The following is a 25,100-nucleotide window of genomic DNA, read 5'->3' as shown; positions in this document are numbered from 1 at the left end:
CTAGCTGAATTTTAGAAACCTAGTACTTGTAAAGAATTTTAGGGAAATGTTAGCAGGTGAAAAGTAACATTCACACCAAAAGATTTTAAGGGCTACCATACAGATGATGTCTGACAAGAAAGGTTAACAGGGCACAAGTATTATCATTACATCTCTACAACAAAACCAACTTGACGCAAAAGAAATGCAAACTGATTTGTTCCGAAAGGGCTTTCATATCATGTTATTGACATTTTTGCTTATGGAGTGGTATTGTGGCATTAGCGGTACTGAAATTTGTGTGCATTTCTGTCTCAGTATACAGACAGCAGTATTACGTGAAAGCCAAATTTGTATGTAGTGGACAAAGAAATGACTCTATAGTCATTGTGTGTATCTATAATGATGGATTTTGGACACATTTTATCTTCCACTTTCTCTAATGTTTTAACAATAAAATCCAAAATATACACACTTGGAGTTATTAAGAAACACATTTTCATACACACTTTCTCTTCTCTAAGCTGTAGTTCGCTTCATCCAGTCAGTGTCTTATAAAAAGTGCACTTTGGTTTTTTTTCTGCTAATACTTGAATGAATTATATTCTCAGGTGGCCCAATTATAACTGTTGCCTGTAGCCATAACAAAATTAAAGATTTCTGGAAACGTTTTGTGTGAAGTACACTTGATCAGCTAAGGCAGACATATTCCACAGAGTTTCAGTGACTGCCCTCATGCCCAGGGGCAGAACCTTTGTTTAGGACTTTAATAAAATAACAGCACTACCAGTATTAGCACAATATCCTATAGTCCAAATAAAGTCCCTTACAATTTCAGCAAAGAATGTAAGAATGCGTTTTGACTTAACAGATGCTGTTATTTCAAAAAAAAAAAAAAAGCATACATGCACACATGTACAAACACTGTATTTGTGGACTCATAAATAATGAAATTGATGAATACAGTCTGACATACTATTATTATCATCATGACATTTGACAACTTAATTGTGTTAAATCCTCGCAATTAATTTCCCACTAACATTTGGAAAGGGGAAGGAGCACGTAAACTGAAATATCTGTAATCTTTTCTGCCATGTGAAGTGAAATAAACAGAATACACAAACCTTCTAATATTCAATGGTAGCACTTCTGGAAGGATTTCAGAAAATGTAGCAAGGTTGCTTGTGGAGTATAGCCCCTTCACAGTTCTTTGCTTAAATCTCAACCGAAAAGTAGAGTCCTAGAGGGATGAAATTCATCGTTGTGGTTGTTTACACAGGTGAATTCTATTGCCTCAAACTGCCAGTCCTTGCACAATTGCTGCAGTTACTGCATTGCTGCAAACTAACAAAATAATCCATTTCAGGTTTCTGTGACTTTACATAGTTTTCTAGCAGAGCCATCATTTCAGGGCTTGCTGTCCTAATCATTACTGCCAACACAATATTGAATATTAAAGTTGTATAAGTCATAGAAGTTTTCATTCTCAATTCTCTTTGCTTATTGTGAGGGTTTACTTTCCTATTAAATCAGAAAACCATTCTGAAGGAGCCTTTTAGTTTGGTTGGTTGGTTGGTTTGCTAATTCTGTTCATTTCAATTAGATTAGTTTCTAGACTCCACCTATACAAGATTTGAAGTTAAAAATATTACCAGTGTCATAAGCATTTCAAATTTATGATAAAACTGTGTGTTGCTTTGTTCTGACTTATAAAAATTGGTGTTAATAAAGACCCATATGCAGTGAAATGACAGTGTTTACTTATATAGTGATAATCTTTCAGATTACTTTCTGCCTGTTGAATTTATATTTTGAGTATTTGAATATTTTCCCTCCTATTCTTCTACATTAACAATAATTTGTGCACATTATTGTAATACTTGTCAAAATGATGGCATGTAGAACTAACAGAGAAAACAAAAGTTGCCAGCTGGCAAAAATGACTGGAAGTTCCAGGGTACAACGCTTCTAAAAAGTTTATCTTTTTTTTGATCATAAAAATGCTGACTACTTCACATTGCATTTTTCCATAATAGTTTGCCTTATCCTGATTTTGAACCATTGATCAGTACCTGAGGGTCCATCTTTCTATTACAGTATAACATGGTCAGGTGGTTGCTTTTTAAAAACAAGGATAGATTCATTAACTCAGTAAGATTCCATCTTCAGCCTACTGCCAAGGATTTGTTGCTGAGCTATCAACCTGGAAGATAAAAATCTTTTGGTAAAGAAACAGTTAAACTAGTAGTACAAGAAGTTCGATTTGTATAAAGAATCCTTTTTTTATATTTTAGCAGATGCTTTCATTCACATACGTAATGGATCTGTTATCCTAGTTAGCTAGGGAAAAAAAATGTATTGTTCAGTCTTTTAAAATTGTATTGAAAACCAAAGTGAAATAAATGCTATTTTTCTTTTGTTGTGGCTTAGCAACGATAACTGTAGTTTCTTTCTAATGGGATTCACAGATTTTATGAATCTAAATTCTTCATTATTCACAGAGAGATGTATCAATCACAGCTCCTAGGTTATATATATAAAACTTTAAAAAAAATACAGCACATCCTTTTTAATATGCAGCAACTTAACTTGAACAAATTATAGTGATTTAAGAGATAATAAGTGCCATAGAATTTTTCTTAAATGGAAGGATTGGATATTTTCAGTCCTCTTCAATATCACAAAACCATAATTTCAAATTTCAAAATGAACCCCTTAAAATATAAAAGAAGAAATGGTAGCAATTTGTCAGTTTTTTTGATGAGGCTAATGATAGTTAGCATTTTCTGAAGGTGGAAGGCAAACTGCTGAGACAATTACATTAAAACAAGCCATGGCTCTGTACTTTTGCTGTTCTACTATTGATTAAGAACAGTTCAGCTCAAAAATGTATTTGAAATTTGAAGATGTATCTCTAGAACCTAAGAGTTTATCCTTTTTCATTTACTTGAGTTACAGGCTATCTATGTAAATTAAAAGTAGGTGGATGAATGGTAAAAATGTTCCCAGTCATGCTTATGCATATGCATATATATAAAATGTGGAAAACTCTTTTTGCCCTGAGTTGGTAAATTTTTTCACAAGATGGCATTTCCTCATATACAACAGGAGCTGCATCCCAGTTAGACTAATGATTTGCAGTTTGCACAGGATATATATTTACAAACATTTCCAAAACAGATTTTATAGAAGGATAAAGTGATAAATTATTTTAAAAATCTACTTATTTTCTAAAAATCTTATTCTTACTTAAGATGTAAATGATTTCTTAGTGGACCATTTTTATTTTTAGGGGTCATCTATCTTCCTTTCTCTCTCTGGTAATATAAAAGAGTTTGTCTTTTTGTCAGTTGTACTGACCATCAACTTTTGTGCTCTAACACCTAACTAAAACTATAACAGGAACTACATGCTACAATTCATCCGAGAAAGTCATCTGGAATAAGTTACAAGCTTTCAGAAGTATTTTCATGAAAAGAAACCTGAATTTCTCAAAAAAAAAAAAAAAAAAAAAAAGGCAAGGAATAAAGGCCATGATGATTTATTAACTGAAGTTCTGTATCCACTCACAGCCAACTTTGTCAGACTCACTTAATTTCATTCACACATAGCTGTGAATGTGGAATTTTGCAGCCTCTGTTTTTCAGTGTCATTTTTCTGCACATTTTCCCAAGAAATGTCTCCTGCATTTACGTGCTAGCACTGCTGATAACCATTGCAAATAGCACCACAGCTATAGGAAAAGGGTTTTGAAATATGAAAATCTGTGTGACAAAAGTTGCAAACTCCACTGGAAGATTATTCTGACACATTGTTCAACCAGCCAAGCTATCAGCCAGAAAAACAGATCAAATTTTTAGCCACTATTTCCTAGGTGATACGCAGCCATTTTCCACAAGGGTGAGGATTTCAAACTGCGATTATTTAATGTTGTTTGGGTTGTTGTGAAAGCACAATAAAGAAGGGCTACAAAGACATCTTTAAAATGAATTCTAGCAATAAATAGCATAGAGCTTAAAAAGCATCACCCTCTTTCTCTGATTTATTTTGGAAATATGAAAGAAAAAATATTTAGAAATAATTAAGTAACAACAATCAGTAAGTATGATCTAGATCAGTTTAGGGGTAGGAATGTACAGAATTGTGTTCAGAAAAAGAAGCTTGAAACGTGGATTTGAATCTGTGAATCTGATGTAGGCATCTTTTTATGCCCTTAGGATGCAAGTACAGCTCTTAGGAATCCTGATGTCAGTGTTTGTGGGAGAAAAGAAAGTATCCCATAACTGCCCACACCTCTCTCAAAGTATTTAAAGGAAAGGACGAATTATACTTTAAAAAATATACTTTCCTAAGCTGTGATAAAAAAAATACAGAGCTACAATTAGAATTTGGTTTGGAGAATGGATCTTCATGTCCCCTTTCTGCTGTAGAGGGACTGAACTGAGGTGAAATAACCCCTGGTTCTGGAGACAACTCTGCCTTAGTATTTACTGAGGTGACAAATCAGAGCTTCAGTGTACCCTGGCAGTACACAAACCAGCTACAGGTTCCCACACACCCACATCAAGTCCCAAAACACAACCTTGGGCTGCAGCCCACAACAGCACAGCACTCCTCTGTGCAGAGAAACTGGGAGTTTGTGGTTTTCCTGTGCTGTCGGAGCATCGGGAAGAAGCAATATGAGGGAAGGAAACCTGGCTCACTGCCCCTGGGAGTGGGGCACAGCACGAATGTAGGTGGTAACACCAGAATGCAAACCAGAAATACTACGTCTTTTATACATTTTCCAATTACAAGCCTCTAAAATGTCCTGCTTGGGCCTTAAATAACTACTGATTTTATCTCTTACTGCTTTCAAAAGAAATGGGAGACTCAGAATGGCAACATTTCCTTTCTATGAAACACATGACTTGTGCAGTCTCAAGTGCTTTCAGGTGCCTGTACGGACCCACGCATACATATGCACACAAATACGTATTTGCACACTGTTGACACCCTGTACCATGAGAGAGATCAGAAGGGAGAAGGGTCCTAGCTACTTCTAAGTAAATATTGATGTTTGTATGCAGGCAACTGGAGAATTTAATTGTTCAAAATATAGGCACTTAAAAACATTTGGGGTCTACTTTCTGAACACCTAAATACTTTTGGAGGACTGGGTCATAGTCTCTCAGAAGCCTATCTGACACAGAAAACTAATGGTATGTGTCTCACTGTACCTATGCTGTACAATGCAGGACCCTGTAGAGATCAAGCTAGCATTTCCTGAGCTACTCATGGAAATGGAAGCAGTAAGTTATAATACCACATCTATATGATGGTATCTCATGAGCCTTGCTGAGTGCTAACTGTCCTGGATGAGGTGCTGTACTTTGGCAGTTAAGCTGCTATCAGGATTTATGCCCATGTGTCCACACTGCCCTGCACCTTTCCAGTAGTACCAGTTCGTTCAGAGCTCCCTCCAGGCCTCAGACACCACTGCTGTGTAGTGCAGGGAAAGCTGAATTTGCCTAAGTCATGGAGATGCTAAGGAAAATTAGAAGAAAAAGAAGAGACATTTGCTCAGTAACCTTGTCCCTAATATTTTTACATTGAAAAGAATATTTAGATTTTGTGTATCTAAGCATAAACATGTTTTCTAAACCAAAATTCTACTATGGATAGTTCTGAAAGACTTTCAGCATTTAGTAATCTTTGACTTTTTTCTGTATGTGATTTGTAAATAGTGATTACATTGCTATTTGGCAACACTTAAATGTTGAAAAAATAGTGTTAAAATGCTTACTAGAAAACTTCCAGCTTAAATATATGCCCTTATTATGATGATCTCATGGTAAAGTCAGCATTTTTTATGAGACTTCTCAACATAATGACATTTGTTTTAAGGCAAAGACCACATTGCTCCTGTGGTGTGCATGTTAGATGGTAGGAAACATGATAAAAAGAAAGGTCATGGCAACAGCAGTTTGATGAAAAATGAATAATTTGATTATTTTCATGGTGTGGATCAATAATGCTCTGCATCTACTGCAGCACATTGCCTGGAGGCACTCAGATAATCAATGGCATAAAACAGAGCCTGCCTTTACCCAGGCTTGCAGCCTCTCTGATCTTTCTTGGGAGGACCCTTGACGCCTCTAATTTATGTCAACTGCGTATCAAAGAAATTCCAAAGAGCCTGGGTCACAAAGAGTATTTTAGTGGTAACCATTTGAAGTCTACTTACATATGTTCCTTATGTAACTGTTTAAGTACTTCCCCTCCAATGCCTGGGAATTCCTAGACATGCATAAATGCTACCTGGTACTAGCATAACAGTCAGTACCTTAGAAAAGGAAGGCAGGTTAGAAGAGGCAAACCTTCTAACCCTCTCTTCACTGCAAGCTGACAAGAGTCCAAAGACAAGAATTTCAGTCAATGGGGCATGTAAACAAACCCCTCTGAACCACCCAAGAATTCTCTTTAATGATGTGCCGGACACTGACATTTTTAATTTAATAGAGCAGCCACTGGAAAAAATTAGTTCTGCATGATATTGCGGAGAGACAGTTGAAGACATGATTTTGTTCAGTAATTTCTCTGTTCATTTGCAGTGGAAAAAGGGAGCTGGCATCTTCTAGCTGCCAAAACCTCTTAAGTCAAGGATACTTACTTCATTCTGTCTGTGGAGCTATTTTTCCCATCAAGGCTTTGCAAACAAGAAAATAATTCCCAGTGGTAGTCCTGCTACTATAGAGTTTGCTGTAACAGCATTTACTAATTTCTTAACAACTTTTAGCTGCCATACTTTGAATACTTGTATACATGCACAAACGCACACGTGCACGTGCACACACACACATAGACACACACACTTGCAGGCACACAGTCAACATTGCTTTTCTATCTTCACTGAAGCTTTCTCAAAAAATACTTCTTTTTTCCTTTTAGCAGTTGACATTCATAACACAAAAGATGGTATATAATCCTTTGTAAAGAACTAGGAAAGCATTAACCAGCAATTAGAGGAATACAGACTGTAGTACCTATAGTTTAACTGATGAGGTCGTAAAACTTGTTTTCAGCATCAAGATCATGGACTTTCTATAGCAGCTGAAGACAGGATAGAATTATTGCACTTATTAGATCCTTGGTGGTTGTTCAACATTAGCTAAATCCACGAAATAAATATATGTGTAAAATTGATCAGATGATTCAGGGTCAGATCTAATTCCCAAGGTCAAGTAACCCTTTGAACATTCTTTAAGTACCTAATCTTAGCACAGCCCATCACAGAGACTCATGCGCTCTTTTTGTCTATTGGCTCTTACAAAATACTAATGTTTAGGAGATTAAGTGGAGTCAGCTTTAATAGACAGAGCAATTCTTCCAAAGTGCTCAACCTCCCCTCAAACTGGAAACTGTCTAAGGCTGGGTTTGCAAAATGCTATTCCTAAGTTTACAACTGACCTGGAAATTATAATTCCTTGCCAGTTGAAATACTGGGGTTTGTAACTGTCTTCTATAAAGCACTGCAAGTGATGCACGGTAATGGTTTTGAGCATGAAGTTTCTTAGACTAAAAACCTGTGTTTCCACAGGCTGTGTCCAATCAAAAATTCACAAGCCTGACAGACATGCTTATGATGAGCATCACCAGCTGGACATTTCGTTCATGATGGCTGGAAAAGAAACAATCGTGCAGGTATATTTCAAGATTTGAGATCAGAGACTCTGAACCTCCAATGACTTTGAGTTATTTCTGCTGTGTTCCCAGGCCTCTTGTTCCCTCTTCTCTCAACACAGACATGATTCCTGAAGTCTATATACAGGGTGAAGTGGAGCTGGACTGCCTTGTCCTGTTTTCTTCTAATGATAAAGTGCTAAAACTTACATTCTTAACATATTCCAGGTAGGAAAGCTAACTAATAAGAAATCCAGTACTTTTTTTCTCTTTTTTTAGCATTATGGTTTTATCCAAATCCTTGTCCTTGTGTTTTCAAAACCATTATATATAAGCAAGAATACAGATGTATAGAAAATCACTCTCAAAGTAACACGGAAGTATTTTTATTATTCTTTTGTTTCTTTTTTTCTTTCTTTTTAAAAAACAAAGTAGTCTGTCATAGTAATGACATGACATACCAATCACTTTTAGCCAAAAATATTCAAAACCCTCAGAGGGCAGATTTTATATAAAACTTTTGTGAGCACCTCAGGCTGTGGGTGCAGCCTGTGGGTGTATTTTGAAAATCTGTGTCTGCAAAAATTTATAATGTTATTTTTAGTTCTCTAGATACTTTTTTAGCTAAATATGTGAAGACAGTAGACTAAAAGAGTTACCACAGTAGTGAATATCAAACCTGTTTGTACAGAAAAACATAAATCTTCCCACCACTCCCTCCCTCACACACACATACACTCATGCTCACACGCACTCAGAAGCAAGCACCAGTTCAAGCAAATGCTCCTTACCTTATCGCATCTCATCAGCCCTAAATATCTGAGAGACTTGCTGCTTTGTGCAATTTGGGTGGCTCCATGGTCTGTGATTTCTTTGCACCATCCAACATCCACTGTCTCTACTGTCATGCTGTATCGTCCAATGGCTATCAGAGCTGTAAAGATATTTAAGGTATGAAATATATAGCTCACAGAGATGGTAAGCTCAGTTCTATGTACACATTAAATGATGTTGAAATTAAATTTTGAGAAGCAGTTGTCATGTACCTTGTAAAAGATCTTGTATTTCAGCATTTTCAGCTATGAAATAGCTGTTTCTTCAAATTAGGAATACACACATGTGCAAACACATACAAACACATAAATAAACAGATCTTCCTCTATATTCTTCTATCTATCAATCAAGATAAATAAGATTAGTTAGCAGAGGTATTCTATACAAATTCTTTTAATTACTTTTTTTGGAAGGATCAAGGATCAATTAATTCAAATTGAATAACTATAGAATAAAAGCAATTCTACCTCACTCCTCAGAGAAAATAACTGATTTTATACTATTAACACTTTTTTTCCCAGCAAGATAATATTGCAAAGACAGCACAGAGAATAACAGGACATTTTCTATGTCAATAAAATAAATGGTTTTAGAAAATCCTGCAGGTATTTTATGTCATACATTTTAAAACTTTATTCTAAAATTGCATATGTTTCCCGTTGTTCATATTGATAATGTAGTAACAACGATATGTCTCACTTTCATGTTTTCTTCATGAACACTTTTCCAATTAAAAAAAAAAACTAATTAAAAAGGCCAGTAGGAATTAAAACAAAAACTTGAATCTTTATAAAAGGAAAGCAAAGAGGATCTGGAAGTTCTGAAAGGACTGAAAAATGGTAGGTAGGAGAAACCTCGAGACATCTGAACAGCCTGGAAGACTTTGTCATGACACGGCTAGTCTGGAATGACAGAAAGGATACAAATCACTAGCACCCTGGTCACCATGGGGTAGAATATTTTTCAGGAAATACAGGCTTGGAAACTGTTAAGTCAAGGTTGGATTTATTAACAGAAATGAGCAACACCCTTCAGCAACTAAATCTCAGCTTAAGAAAAAAGTCCAAGGTTTCTGGTGTAAAGTCAGCCATCTGCATGTAGCCAAGGGTCGGCTGTTTACAGTTTTTAACTCTTGTTATAATGCAGTTGCTGAAAAGGAAGATGAATGAGTGACTTAGTTCAAATAATGCAAGTATCTTTAAAAGGATGATTCTTCAGCAGCTGTGGGCCAGCTCTGTTCATGCTACAGAACCTACTGTCTGAAAAAAAAAAAAAAGGAGTTATGAAGAACTGGTAGCTCTTGATATGCCAGATGTCAATCCTAGCTAATCAGGGTGTAACTGAGATCTAGAAGCAGCAAGAAAGAACCCACCTGACCTTGCAGTGGTTCTTCAAATACCCGCACTGATGGTAGACAGCAGCAAGGATAATTTCATAATTTATAAATACTTGGACAAACTTGATTTGCAAACAAAATCAGCCAAAAGAGGCCAAATACATTCTCAGAAGCTGTGGAAAGTGCAGTACATAATTTTTTTATTGCAGGAGTTCACCAAAAAGGGCATTGATAACTGAATTTTGTAACAGACATAATGAACTTAAGATACAATCATCTATGTAGTTTCATTATGGTTTCATTGATTTTTGTAGGACAATACCAACTCCCTGTTCTCTTCTCAGTACATCCCTAGAAAACAAGTCCTAATTTTGCAAATACGTAAATACGTGTATAGCAGAACATAAACTTTGTACTTTTTTTAGCAGAGTCCCTTTAAAATACCACTTTAATAAAAATTATAGAAAGAGTCAGAAATTTCTGCATATATTTTGCAATAACAAAAGCTATAGCAATTATAGATTATTCTAACTCCACACAAAATGTTACAGACTTGAAGTAGTGCAGGAATACTTAAAGCCTGCCATTATATTAGAATACTGCCAGTTAAATAAAATTTCAAATACTGTTTGTATTTGAATATTTTTGCTATTTTTTGTAAAGTTACAATCATATTCTGTCATTTTCAATGCTTCATGTAAAACTGATAACGAGAAGCGCATCAACAGAGAATACTTTTATGGGAGTGACATAAAAGATCATCAGATCACACTGGTGAAGAATTCTCCTACTAAAGGCTTTAAAGGAAATCAGAGATATAATTTCTGGGAGTTCCCTCCAAGACTTAGATTAGAGAGAAAGTTGCGGATGATGCTGTTGAAAGACCAAAAGAGGGTGTTATACTGTGTGCAGAATGCCCAAGTCCAAAATATAACCTGAGCATCATTAGTCCAAGAAGACGGCCTGAATATGGCAAAAAGATGGCTTAAAGCATGAAATTTCATGCAGGCATCTTCACGTGCACATATGAAACAAACTGGAAGAATAAAAGATTCTGTCTTATTCATACACACCATTTTGTAACAGCTTATTAACAAAACCATTGTATAACAAAACTTAATTTAAAACGTGTTAATTCATTGTTTGATACATTACTCTCTGTATTTTGGCATTTTGGGGGGTAAAGCATTTAAGTAGGACCATAATTAAATCTCAGTTAAGTTTTATGGATTTTTAATATAAGATCAAAATATTTTTACCTTTTACATAATGGAAAAAAGGACTTAATAATTACTGAAATAATTACAAAATAATTATCAAATAACAGAATTTTGCCTCTTTGCAAAACCAGCCTTCACTGCTTGTCTTCTGAACATTTCTACTTTAACCAGCCAATTGTTATTAGTGTTACTTCTTTGAAGTATTAAAAGAATGAAAAAGATCATCCCTGGGATTTGGAAAGCATAAGTAAGTTTCCATAAATCAAAGTGTATATGTATAATTTTTGGACTACATTGTCATTACTATATTCTGTTGATTATCAGGAAGCCAGAACACAACTTTAATGATACCATGAGACAACCACCATGTTTTCTGGTACAAGTAACAATACTTAAAAGAACAATACAAAATGGAATAAAAAAACCTCAGGATATTGCATATCAATATGATACATTAAAAATGGAATGGAAACAAAAAAAAATTCCAACTGTGACATTTGGGGAGCAGGTCTTTCTAAGTGAACACATTTTGCAGTTCAGAAGTTCCAGACTGATTTTTAGACAACTGTTAATCTGTTGTCTTCACCTGTGTTCCACATTCATTTATATGCAAATAATTGAATGAAATTTCATGCTTTAATCAATCTGTGTGTCTAATCTGTGCATCAAGTATGTCTTAGGCTAACCATGGCTGGGGTATACTTTAGATTAGGGACTGCTGAATGGATATCGTTTTTGTCTGGCTGGCCCTTCCCTTGCAGCATTCTTCACCACTCAACCCTAACCATTCCTGCAGAGCCCCCAGATGTCATATGCACATATTTGATTTTCCGTTCGGCAGTATTAAATAGCTAGGTATTCTCTAATAAGAAGAACAATTGACAACATTTTTCTGATTTAATTACAAATTACATTAGAAATCAATTATTGTATTACGGATGGCTGAAGACTTACAATATTCTGTCATATGCTAGTAGAAAATAACATATTTATTTTGTACTTTGTCCCCAGATTAGCAGACATCTTTCTGGAAAACCAAATGTTTTGACAAGAGTGTCCAATATTACACTGTAGTCATATATTACAACAGTTCATCTATCAAATGCATAGAGGGTATGCCATTTTAAAACACCAATGACCAAATTTTCAGAAAATTTCAATGTGTGCAACTACACTCTCACAAGAACACTCTTGGTCAGAGAAAAGATACACTATTCAGTTTCTATCAGCACCCAACAGTGGGACGTAAAGAAAGGCCATGAGAACAGGTGAAAATGCAACAATACTTTCCCAGAACACTTTCCTCACATGAAAAAATTGTGGTCAGGGACTTTCTGAACCAGGGTTTATGCCTCTGTACTTCTGTAAGTTCATCTAATCAGTCTTGTAATCCACAAAATCTTTTAGGCTCCACAACATCCTGTGGCAAGGATTCCCTTGGTTCAGCTACCTTCTCTTTCGAAAACCACCTTCCCTTGTTTGTTTTGAACCTGCCCTAAAACTTGATCCAGGACTTCCCCTTTTATGACTGCGTAGTTCCTTTGCAAATGCTTTCTGGAAATCCCAACAGATTGTATCAACCAGGTCTTCCTTATTCCTTCCTGACTTCTTCAAAGTACTCTGACATGATTGTGAAGCACAACCTCTCTTAACAACAGCTGTGTCAACTCTTCCCAGATATGTCATATTTATTCATATGTTCACTATTGTATTCCATATTATTACTAATTTGACTTACACAGATGTCAGGTTTATCAGTTAATATTCTTCTGATTTTTCCTGAAACTTCTTTTTGAAATACCTCTGCCAAGCAATCCTGCAGTAGTCAAGCAAGTTTAAGTGAAGGATTACACAGTGCAGCTAGGAGCTGGGCTATTTCATCCTTGAGTTCTTTTAGAAGTCTTGAGCATACACAGTTCTTCTGCTTGTATGAGCAAAATACTTTAAGCCACAACTTTCAGCTAAGAAAATGTTTGCATTGCTCAACAGCTTTTCTTCCTCTCTACATTTGTCCACAAAAATCAGAATACATTGCTGTTCTCAGAAAGCCTGGCAGTAATTTAACAAGGAAACATACAGTAAAAGCCTTACAAACCAAGTCTGGATTCTGTGACTTAGGCACTTGTAGCACAACCAGCAGTAAAGAACAGTCAAATGTGTGTTTCAATACTAATGACAACCAGTCTTAAAAACAGTGAGTGACCGAACAGAAGAATGCAATACATTGAAGGCAAGTAGAGGTGGGTACACAAAAATCCACCATGTAGTTTAAAGATGCTGGCTTTGACATATGAACCTCTCTGTATGTGAATATTTAACAATGCATCCAATTCTTTTGTCTCCTTTTTTATACTCCCATTTATTTTGGCAAAAGCAAGATTTCATATTTCTTTTTCCAGCACTAGGTTAGTGGAATGGAAATCAGCTGATGTACAGCTCCTACGTAGCAGAAGATAAAGTGTAATGTCTCTAACTAGAATGGGAAAATCACCCCCACAGCCTTGTGCTGTATTAAGCAAAAATGTTTTCCGGTTGTAATGGTACTTCATTGTAGCTGAGAAAGTGAAAGGACATATGCCGGACCAGGTTTGTAGGCAGAGGTAGCATCTTTTTAGACAATCAGCTGGAATAGTTGGAAAAATAAGACAAATTTTGCCCTCAGTGCACCACCATTAAAAGCAAATAGTAATTTAACCAACTGATTAAGTTAAACTGACATAGCTAAATGCGTCTGCTACTACAGGCAGAAATGACTGCCTTAGAGAGGAAAGGTCTCCGTTTAACTGTATGTAAACTGTGAAGCCAATGGTTGCAACGTGAATGTTGTCATGGCTAAACTACTTCTGGACCTGATCTGGGCAGGCACTGAGCTCTCACATCTAACAAAACCGGGGGGATGAGACCAATGTATTTATTTTGCAGGATTGTTTTGGGAACTACAGTTAGCAGTGTATCATCTAGATGCTTTCCTCCTTGATTTTGTATATATACTAAAAAAAAATCAGAAACAGATATTACACCAAATACGTTAAAAAAAAAAAAAATCAGTAATCTAACATCTATAATTTAGTCATGACTACTCCCAACCTTAAGGTCACTACAACAGAAAAAATAGCATACATATCTTTGGTATAAACATCCAATACTTGGCCCACTTTTAATTAAATGTTAATGTATTTTTAAATCTGGAAACAAATGCTGCAGGTTTTGCATAATTTTACCAAATAAAATTGTTTGGAAATCTGGTGTATCAAGCAGAATTACATCCAATTAAACACATTTTTACTGACATGCACCTACTACACAATAGAGTACTTCCTTAATAAATCCTAGTTCAGCTTAACTGAAAATAAACCTCTGGGAGGTTTAACTGTGTTGCTGTTTTTCTCCTGTTATCACCTAACACACTGCCTATGTAAAAGGCACTGCATTTGGTCAACCTTCAGTGAGGACAGGATAGAAATGTTTTTAAAAATTGATTATGATTGACATTACCCTGACACCAGGGTATTACACATATATATGCATTCATGCAAAAAACATTCTAGAATTTGTTTATTAAGTTCTTTTTTCATTAATGCCAAAAGCATTTTAATGTGCAAGAATAAGAATTTAAAATTTCCAGCCTCTCTAAGGGTTTTACACAGAGTAGAAATCAATCAGTCAACCAAGCATTACCAAGTAATAGTCTTCTTATAGAACTTTCCATTATCTTTTATTTATAATATAGCCAAAAGCTATTAAGGTGGCTTTCATAGCCATCTACTAGCTCCTGAAGAGCCTAATGTACAAAAAAAATTGGGAGGAAGTTTATAAAAGTTAAAATTGCAATAAACAGCTGTAATAAAATTAAAATTAGCAAAGAAAACTGTACATTTAGATGTTAAGCAAATGGTGTAACAGTTCAGCTTAGTGGACTGTGAAACATTCTCCTTCTTTTGGTAGAGTTATGGAGTTACCCTCATCTGCTGGAGTTATTTAAAATATGAGTGGACAAAGCTCTGGAGAGGCTACAAAGAAAATGTCGTACAAGACAGACCAAACAAGCCAATTTAAATGGTCTTTTCTATCTTGCATTTACATTATTCTATTGAATTAGAAACAAAAGAGAAAGAAGTAAATTATGTGGATAAATTATAAACATTTGAATGCACTGAAGCTTTACCAGTCACCAAAATTAGTTTGATATTCCATTTCCAGTGATTTGTGGAAAAGCATTTATAAATTAGCCTGTGATTAGACGCAAACACTTGCCAATTGTAAAATACAGTTGAGTATATAGACAATATATAGCCAACTAATTTTAATATATTTTATTTACAAATTAAAACATTAACTTGTATATATTAATAATACCCTCTACAGTATACAACAGATTAAGTATTGAATATTTAGTTAATATAAATATTTCTTATACACAGAAAAGGCTCTTCTTTACAAGCACATACCTATAAAAACTTATTTTCAGAAAGTGACTTCATTTTTTTCCCCTGAATTAGGGTAAAAGAGTTTGATTCTTCAGAGCAAATCTTAATGCCATAAGCAAAAGCTTGATAATTTTGCCCACATGATACTAACAGATAGGATTCGTGTTTACCCCCTGAATCGATGAGGTTGATGGTTATCTGCCATGCAAATTACATGAGGTTTTGCAATTTCGCTAATCTGTTATGTGCAGAATACATGCCTAATCCCATTTCCATGTGTCAAAAGATGTTTTGCTGCTTTAACTACAGACAGTAGTTGAAGAAATAACTGCTTGAGTTCTCTGCTACTTTGCTCACCCAGCAGAGGAATCATAGCTCACAATTCATGTTGCTTCTGCCTTAAATGAAAAAACATTTGTATAAAATTCACTGCATGATACAACTTTTTATAGAATTTGATATAAATTATGCATCAAGCACTGTAGTTCATCTGCTACCAAATAAAGGCTGCCATAGGTATATCACTACAAAATTTCAGTTTGTGCTGGGAAATTGGTTTCCCAGTCAAAAGTCTAATTCTGCTCAGGCTTTTGCATGTCCAGCTGACAGGTAGTATGACATGTATTTTTTTCTTTTTTAATAATGATCTCACATAACAGCTACATTTCAGTGCCATCATGAAACAGCAAAGCAAGAGAGACAGAATTTGTACACGGACTGGCTTTCTAACAGGGAACTCAGCCAATACCATTTATAATCAAGCACTTAAATACATTCCTGGTTTTAACTGTATGAGCAGTTCCCTTGAAATAAAAGTAAATACATAAACAGAGGAGGTAACCACAAACTTCACTGTTCTCATAATCAAATGTCAATCTTAATTCCCTAACTAGCTTCCCTTACAGTAGATACCTCCATGTAATAAGCAAACAGGTAAGCAATTAAGTCCTTTTCCCCATGGTATGGCAGTGATGAAAAAGCGATATTGGTCAGTGTTATTTTTTTTAGTATTTTACAATAGTGGTATTTTAATATTTATAGCAAGTGCTCACAGAACACAGTAACCAGAAAGTATGTAAATAGGTAAAGACTTAAGCTTTTGTAAATCCTAAAGAAGGTTAGAAAAAAAGTTGCCCAGCCTGAAAAATTTTCCCAATGGAATGCTGTATCATCTCTGGATGGCAAGCCTGCTTTTTAACATACTTGGTGTATTTTGTTTCTATTGTCTTCACCTGCCTTAGGCTGCTTGAGGTCTCCTGTGATAATTTTATTGTTATACCTTTGTGCATATGTGGCTATGGGCAACATTTCTTGAGAATGAAGTATGGGACTGCAATAAAATGCAGAAAGATATAGGGGCATGACCACACTGGGAAACCAATCTAATAAGATGCCTCAAAGAAATGAAAAGGAGGCAGACTGTATCCCTTGAGCAAACCTGTTTTCTCCAAGAGTTTAGGAAATCTGGTTAAATCCCTTCTCTCTGGCTGAATATTTCAACCTTTATTTGGAAGTATGGTTGCAAACCACTCAACTAGTGATAGTACTGTAATTTTGACTAAAAAACTCTTTGAAAGAGATAACATATACATTTTGAAACAATGTGTTTCTGGTTTCTCTTTTAAAAATAAAATCTCATTATTTAAAGTACTGGTTACCTAAAGAAGCCTAAAGAAATTCCCTGGAGGGAAGAAAAGTCCCAAGGAACTGAAAGGACCTGATGCCCAAGAGAGAAAAGACAGCAGAGACTGATTTTAGGTAGGAAAAGTATTTTATTTTATATTTTTTTTAATATAAAATCTATTTAATACAGCTTTTTTTTTTTTTTTTGTCTTCTGCAAGAGACATCAAAGTAATTGGCTATGGTCTGGTTATGATATATGGTTACCATTCAGTTGGTACAGTATACGCTGCTGTACTCAATGCCAACTTTATTAGCTGGTACACAGACAAAGGGCAACTATTAAATCAACTTTTATCCTACATTTCGAACCCCATGAAACACAGGGCAATTAAAGGGCTATGATTTCCCAGGTAGAATTAATCTTAGTGCTTGCTTTACTTTTTTATCTTGCATATTTGGCCGCACTAAAACCATAACCAAAATAGTATATTTGCACAAAGGTTATTAAAAAACTACCTGTTGTCCTACAATGTAAGCAAAACTCTGCCATAAACTAGAAATGAAATTGAAAAAGCAGAAAAGAGTGATCTTTCAAAATCATCTTTAACATAACAAGCATTAAACAGCTGTTTCCCCGGAAGTCCACACTAAAAACAAGGCTAAGCTATGGACAAAATCATACAAAAGGGTTTGTTGTATTTTATACAGGACACGTAAGAAGAAATTCCAACATTGACAGCAATGAATTAATGCTAAATAGATCCATACTCTGAATAAACTTTATCAGTGCAGAAGAAAGGTTCTGTGACATTTCAGCCATTTCAACAACATCTTTTACTCAAAGTGTACCAACAGCAAAAAACAAATCAAAACAAAGAACCCCCTAAAATCTTCAATACGAGGATGCAAAAAGATAGTAGTACTGGAAACTGAAAGGCAGGCAGCATATTTGGTTCTGTCCTGACTGTAGACCTCTCAGCAAAATATTAAAAAACACCCATTTCAGAGATGGATTGCGAAAGTGGTAGTAGCTGCTGGTTTTAACTCCATGGTCTTAAGACAAAATAGCCCCTGTGGACCAAGCTGTTAAAACCAGCTCTATTTTCACTTGCCTGAGGACAGTAAAACATAACTTGTTTTCTTTGCATTATTTTGCATAGCAGTAATTTCCATCATTGTTGCAGATATAGTCTGATTGCAAATGGAAGACAATAAGCCTGACTTCAATCCCCAAGAAAATCATGGAGCCAATTTTCCTGGAAGCCACATCTGAAGGACACAAAGATGACTGGGAACAGCCAGCACAGGTCTACGATGTGCAGACCAAGCCTGGTCAATCTGATTGCCTTTCTGTGATGAGATGACTGACTCTGTGGACAAGGGATATGTAAAAAATTTTTTTTTGCATCAGAAGAGTATTGAGAAGAAGTGCTATAGACTCTTAAAGATGATTGCTTCCTTTTCAAGTCCAAAGACAGAAACATATTTGTGTCAGGGTAACAAAGACCACAAAAACTACCCAAACCCCTTAAAAGAGGAACAAGAGATATACAAGGAAATTAAAATAGAATCTTTTCAAAACAGGTGATAGGGTTTAAGCTTATTTAAACATGTACCTAACCTACAAAAGCTGTTACTCCAAGATGTTACTGCATGCAGGAGCTTAGTAGCATTCAGAGATGACAGTCACTAGTGATGATAGTGAAACCCCAGATTTAGACAGCATTAAAAATAAAGGCTGTAAAACAGAATGATGTGAGGTACATGCAACACATTAACCTAGGGAGATAGGAAAGAAAAATCTTTTTTGAAACCTGGCATCGTTTGGATAACTGGTGCACACACTTCTTATGAACTTAGAGACAGTCACAGAATGCAGAATATCACATATAGGCCAGATGTAAAGTTCACTTAAATGTTTTGCTGCAACAGCTCAAGATGATAAATTGGCAGAAGCGAGAAATCTCACTTTATATCACATATTAAATATATATTTATTCATATACAATTATAAACTATTAGATAATATTCATATAATTGTACATCTATAATATGTTTATATAAAATTAATAATATTACAATCACTTATTAACCATGTCTTATTATTCCAAATTTCTGGTGAACAAGTTGGGTTTGGAAAGTCCAAATTTCACAAAAGAAATAAAAATCAGGATGTTAAGATGCTGGTTGTCAAAAAAGCAAAACTTTAGTTAGTTCTGAGTCACATGGGATTGTAAAAGAGGGGGTAGAGACAGAAGAAGATGTTTTCACGGAAGGGAATTTAACTGTTTAGCCTGTTCAATTGTGGGATCAGCCAAGATAAGGGAGCGCCTCCTTGGAGAACGACAGAAAGTAATCCTAAATGATGTGGGAACATACCCTTTTGCAAATTCATCTTTGCCTTTCTCGCCTAAGGACTCTAGCTACTGTATTCTTCTGATTACTAAATACTGACTTTGAAAAGGCTGCTTGATGGTCTGCAAATACTTGTTGAGACAAAGGATGACATCTGTGACAGAGGTCTATACTCATTCTGCCACTGAGAGAAAATGTTGAAAACAGAGGTCCTAAGCTGAAGAATAACAGAACTGTGCATTTTGCCCTTTCAAAAAGGAGGACTCATAAATTTATCAATTTGAAAGACTACACATCAAAAAGACTAGCAGGCTGGAGGAAGAACATCTAATAAATGCATGACAACATATTACTTCTGTCATGCACTAAAGAATTTCACATTGATGGTGAGAAGAGACCAATGACTACTTAAACCATGGTTCAGTATAGCAACTCCTAAGTTTCATGAACTTAGCAGCAAATAGAACACAATAGATATGTTTTTAGTACATAAAATCGAATCAAATGGAGACAAAGGAGCCAAATAAATACTTACTAGAAGGTAAAAACTGCTTACAAAAATTAAGTTTTAGGTATACAATCTAAAAATGGAAGAAAATGGCTATTGAAAGTTTTGGAATTAATTGTAAAACTCCTGATGTATAACTGTACAGTACTCAGCAAGAGGGTAGATATTTAACTGTTCAGCAAACCACATAAAAAGTAACAGGCAATAAAAACAAATATACCACAGAGCATGAGGTGTTACACCAGACAGACTGTTTGTGCACTTCTACAAACATGTGGGCAGTACTTTTTAAATTCCAGAAACACACCCAATACCTTTTCAAGATATTGATACAGTATTTACAGTTTTCTACTTTAGGAGTACACGTTATTTTTCATGAAGAATTGCATATTTATTTTTCTACCTCAGCCAGTCCATATTCACTCTCCTTACTCAGTCTTCTTGCAAAATGGTAAGCAAAGACTGGAAAACTGAGATTCATGCAATAGGGTTAGAATCGTTGCGTAATCTTGTAAGGTTGTATGCCTAAGAACTCGGAATACAGGCTTGACAGAACAGCACTGAACAGAATGAAAAAAATTCTGTGGACTTCAAGACACTATGGATTATGTTATAAAAAGGCAGCTAGCTGTGTGAAAGGGTCAGGCAGGACAGAAGGTGAGTGACCATGTGAAGTATAACACATTTTGAAAGAAGAGAAAAGCAGACAAGAGAATGAAATTAAAAAAGTGAAACAAAAATTCCTACACATATATCCATAGACATATCTGTATAGGCCACATAAATCCATGAATTTATGATAACATAGAATATTTACATCTTTATTAAAACTCTTTACAGCCCTGGAATATCATTCTCTGACACATTATGCTTCCTTTATAACTACTTCTAGGCTTTTTTTTTTTCATTTTTTCCTTAAAAAAACCCCCCAAAAGTTGGCATCAAACATTGCATTTTGCTTGCCCAATGCATATCTGTAATAATTCGGCCATGCAGTAAGCTGCTAAAAATGTGAACAAACAAACCACTTCAATGCCTATCCTCAATATATCCCATAAACTATCACACATCCTGAATATCAAATTTGTCTGCAAAAGACAATAGTGGTCCAATGGCTACTTCCCACATTACTGAGGACAACAGTTTGAAAGCCTCTATTTCAAAAAGAGGAGATTCAAGAAGTCCATAAAGAGAAAGAAGAAATTATTCAGCTTTAGATGGTGGTAAAATTAGTCAGAATTAGTCTAAAACATGTTGAAGAAATGCTTAGGCTTATATTAGAAAAGCAATCTGAAAAATAGCAGCAGTAACAGATATTACCTAGTGATGTGACTGAGCTACTATTATGACATTTCCACAGCATTAAAAAAAAAAGTCTGAAATACAGCATTCAGACAAAATAATTCATGTGCATCATCACTGATCTTTCAACTGTTTCTTACTTTGCAGATACTTTATTTTCTATGTCTATCTTATTTAGCTGGAGAAAAGCAACTTTGTACACTAGTTTTGCCTTCTTTCATCCACAACGAATTTTCATCTATGGAACTAACATTAATATGGCCATTATATTTAGAAAGTTTTTCTAAAGACCTAGAGCTGGCGAGACTGCACCTTGAATACTGTGTTCAGTTTTAGGCCCCTCACTACAAGAAAGGCACTGAGGTGCTGGAGCATGTCCAAAGAAGAGCAAGGAAGCTGGTGAAGGGTCCAGAGCACAAGTCTTAATGAGGAGTGGCTGAGGGAGCTGGGGTTGTTTAGTCTGGAGAAAAGGAGGTTGACGGGAGACCTTATCGCTCTTTACAATTACTTGAAAGGAGGTTGTAGTGAGGTGGGTGTCAGTCTCTTCTCCCAAGTAGCAAGTGATAGGACAAGAGGAAATGGCCCCAGGTTGCACTAGGGGAGGGTTAGATTGTGTATTAGGAAATATTTCTTCACCAAAAGGGTTATCAAGCATTGGAACAGGTTGCCCAGGGAAGTGGTTGAGTCACCATCCCTGGAGGTATTTAAAAGACCTGTAGATCCGGTGCTTAGGGACATGGATTAGTGGTGGACTTGACAGTGTTAGGTTTACGGTTGGACTCAATGATCTTAAGGGTCTTTTCTGACCTAAATGATTCTATGATTCTATGATTCAGAAGCATTTGGACAGTTATAACTATGGGACAAAACAGTTCTTCCTAAACTGAATCTTAACACCAGCAACATTTTTTTTGAAGATGGTCATCAGCCAATGTTATTACACAGGAGTAATATGTATAGTGTAAGTATAGTGGGAACAATGTTTGTATTTCCACAGCTGATGGGGGAAAACCAAGTAGGACAGGAGAGGGTGTGAAGCTAGGATATGGCAGGATGATACAAATATAGGCAGTTATTATCTATTTTACAACCTTAAGCTTGTGCAGACTTCTGATCTAATTATGCCTCAGTACATTTGTACATGAGTGTTCAAGACAGCTCTGGGAATACCATTTGCTGTTAAAGGCTTTGTAGTGATCAGCAGGAGTACAAGCACTTGATTTTGTCAAGGAGAGCTGAATCTTCACAAACAGAGGAGACTGGACTCCCATGGAAGAAAGTACAAAGAGGGTTCATGCAACTAATTCAAGACCCAGATTAACCTTCCAGATGTGTAGTAATACATAATAGAATCACATGCGTGTTTGCCAAAATATATTTTAAGCCGTTGTCAAGATGCAACCCTACTTCATTTTTTTATTAAAAATAAAGTAAGAATGAAATACATGCTTTTATACATAATCTATATGTATTTATTTTACTTTGATGAACCCTGGTTCATCAACCCTGGAATTTATATAATACTTTTCTTAAAATTGCTTAGTTAAAGTATATTACTGGAAGTACCTTTCAGATCTTTAAAGATATCCAAAAAGGACAATAAAATTTGATGCAGTGGCTGACAGACTGCTCTGTTTCCTATTGTGCTGATTGTTGCTTAGGTCTCCAATCACAGCATGAAGTTACATACTGCATGTGCTGCAACAAATCTATACAATCAGGGAAGGACAGACTGTCAGCCTCGGTTTTGCATTTTTCTGGTTTTGTCGGCATGTATCACTCCACAGCTCAACATAAATTAACTTTAACACAGGATTTGTGTCTGATAACATAACATTTAATACATTCCAATGCAGTTATATTGTTCTGCTTTGAAAAACACAGTCATAGAAAAGTGATGTAACTTGCCATTAATTTCATTATGACTAATGAAACTGAAGTTGCTCATATAAATCAATACAACTGGATGCTGAAAGTGAGTATAACCGACAGGGAGAAATGAAGATAATTTAAAAAGGTTCCATACTGTGAATCATCCCAAGCAAGCTTGAAAAATAATGAAGGAACTACTTTCAGGAAACTCATTTTGAAGATCTTCCCTGTTAACTCTCCAAAATGTGTATTTTCTAGTACGACAGCTAGAGCAGAGTTTCCGTGAAAAAAATGAATTTATCCATAACTTCTTAAAGAATATTTCAGTGCAGTCATCAAAGTGCCTTCAAATAATGACACCTATAGTACATCTGCAAGATGTTTATAGCTGAATGGTTATACAGTCTTTGTTAGAATAATAACATTTCCAGCATTAATTAGCTGTCCTGTATAATGAATAGAATGAAACTTCATAAAATTAGCTGAGTGTAATCACCTAAGGAACTCTTTAGATAGCATGATGAAATGCAAACAAAAAATGTTAGTTCCTAAGGGCTTGAAAAATACTTGTTTTATGAAGTATTTCTCCAGTGTACTTCACATTCAGGCATCTAATCTATTCCCTTAATAATAAAGGCCATTTTCTTGGGAACTATACAGGAAAGCAGTTTAGCACAGTAGAACCTTTCTCTCTGGCAAAATCTGGGATTTGTATCTAACTGGATCAGAAAATATGGAAGAGTTTATGCCAATTAGATAATTTCTAATTATTCATACTATGCATTAATAAAATTCTAAATTTACAGTATAAATATGGTTTCAACAAAATAAAAATGCATAGCCATGCTGCTTGCTAAAGTGACTGCTTATTTAAGTTGCTTAGTGGGCACTAATTTTCCTTTTGGCTGCTTAATATAAACATGGAAGTTTCTCCCTTTTATGTTGTTATGCCAGAATGCAATAGCTTACCTAATAAGTTCATTCAGGACACCTTGTTCAAAAGAAACTAAAAACTGAAATAAAAATCAAGTCTTTAATGAAGTAAAAACTTTTTTTTTTTTTTTAAATTGGCTAGATAAACAGTTGGCATGCACACAGGCATCATTTGTTCAGAAGATAAAAATTTCTCCAATTTTGTAGCAGGTACTAATTTTTCCAAAAAGTAGAATGCCTTAATACTGAAAAAGATACTCTTTGTTTGCAAATTGGGATATAACCAGTGGCCCAAGTATAAGGTCAACCAAACCTGTATACTGGGAGCTACACTGTTCAGTAATAAAGTCTATTTGTGTGTCAGCTATTTCTTTTCTTTACAGTTTGTACTGCCATGGCAATAACAATTTTTGATACAGGAAGTATTAAATTTTCTTTATGTGGGTCTGAAATATTAAATACATCTTTGCCATAAATGCTAGGCAATGTCTATGAGTATTATCTGTCATAAAGCTTGAGAGGAAGGAAAAGGTCCTTGATAAATTGTGGATGTGACATTACTCAATAATGTTTGGAAGCTTTTAATGATGCTGCATGTGTTCATTTATCTACATATATACACTTAATAAACTACTGAATGCAAGCTTAAGTGAAAGTCATCTTAGTGATGATAGGGACAGTCACATAGAAACACATCTTAAGTCAGACAATCACTGGAATTTTCAGTTTCTGGTACATTTATTCATTAATAAAGTTTAAAACTTGCAGGCTAAAATGGTCCTATGAAGAATCTACTGGATCTCCATTTGAGCCTTGCAGAAAACCCTTTGTTCCACTTTGTCCCAGGAACAGTCCTACCCTTCAGCAGTGGCATGATTCAGATAAATGAGTCCAAAATCTTGCCTTGTCTTCTGTAAAAACAGTCTTTCTGGGAATGTCGAAGCAGTCTGTTCTATTATCAAGTAAATTTCTTAAAAAATTAAGCAACTTTTAGCGCATGAGAAGGGTCCTAACATTCAAACGTTATTCAAATGAAGAGTGGTAT

The 25,100-nt window shown here is 35.3% G+C and overlaps 1 protein-coding gene across 2 annotated transcripts in view; it reads right to left on the bottom strand.

The window, feature by feature from the left end:
* Window positions 1-25,100, bottom strand: part of FBXL17 (F-box and leucine rich repeat protein 17) — a 300,099-nt gene that overhangs the window by 8,612 nt on the left and 266,387 nt on the right. Inside the window, exons 8-9 of one of the 2 annotated variants that reach the window (XM_052777393.1) lie at window positions 8,436-8,578; window positions 1,107-1,222 (exon numbers count right to left, since the gene is read on the bottom strand). In XM_052777393.1, the coding sequence (XP_052633353.1) occupies window positions 1,107-1,222; window positions 8,436-8,578 (259 nt within the window). The remainder of the gene's footprint in view (window positions 1-1,106; window positions 1,223-8,435; window positions 8,579-25,100) is intronic. The other variant, XM_052777391.1, reaches the window with a different exon arrangement.

The sequence above is a fragment of the Harpia harpyja genome, chromosome Z (assembly GCF_026419915.1).
Source record: "Harpia harpyja isolate bHarHar1 chromosome Z, bHarHar1 primary haplotype, whole genome shotgun sequence".
In the NCBI taxonomy this organism is placed as follows: domain Eukaryota; kingdom Metazoa; phylum Chordata; class Aves; order Accipitriformes; family Accipitridae; genus Harpia; species Harpia harpyja.
Note: the sequence above shows the minus strand (reverse complement) of the source record. Positions and strands in the feature narration are given on the sequence as shown.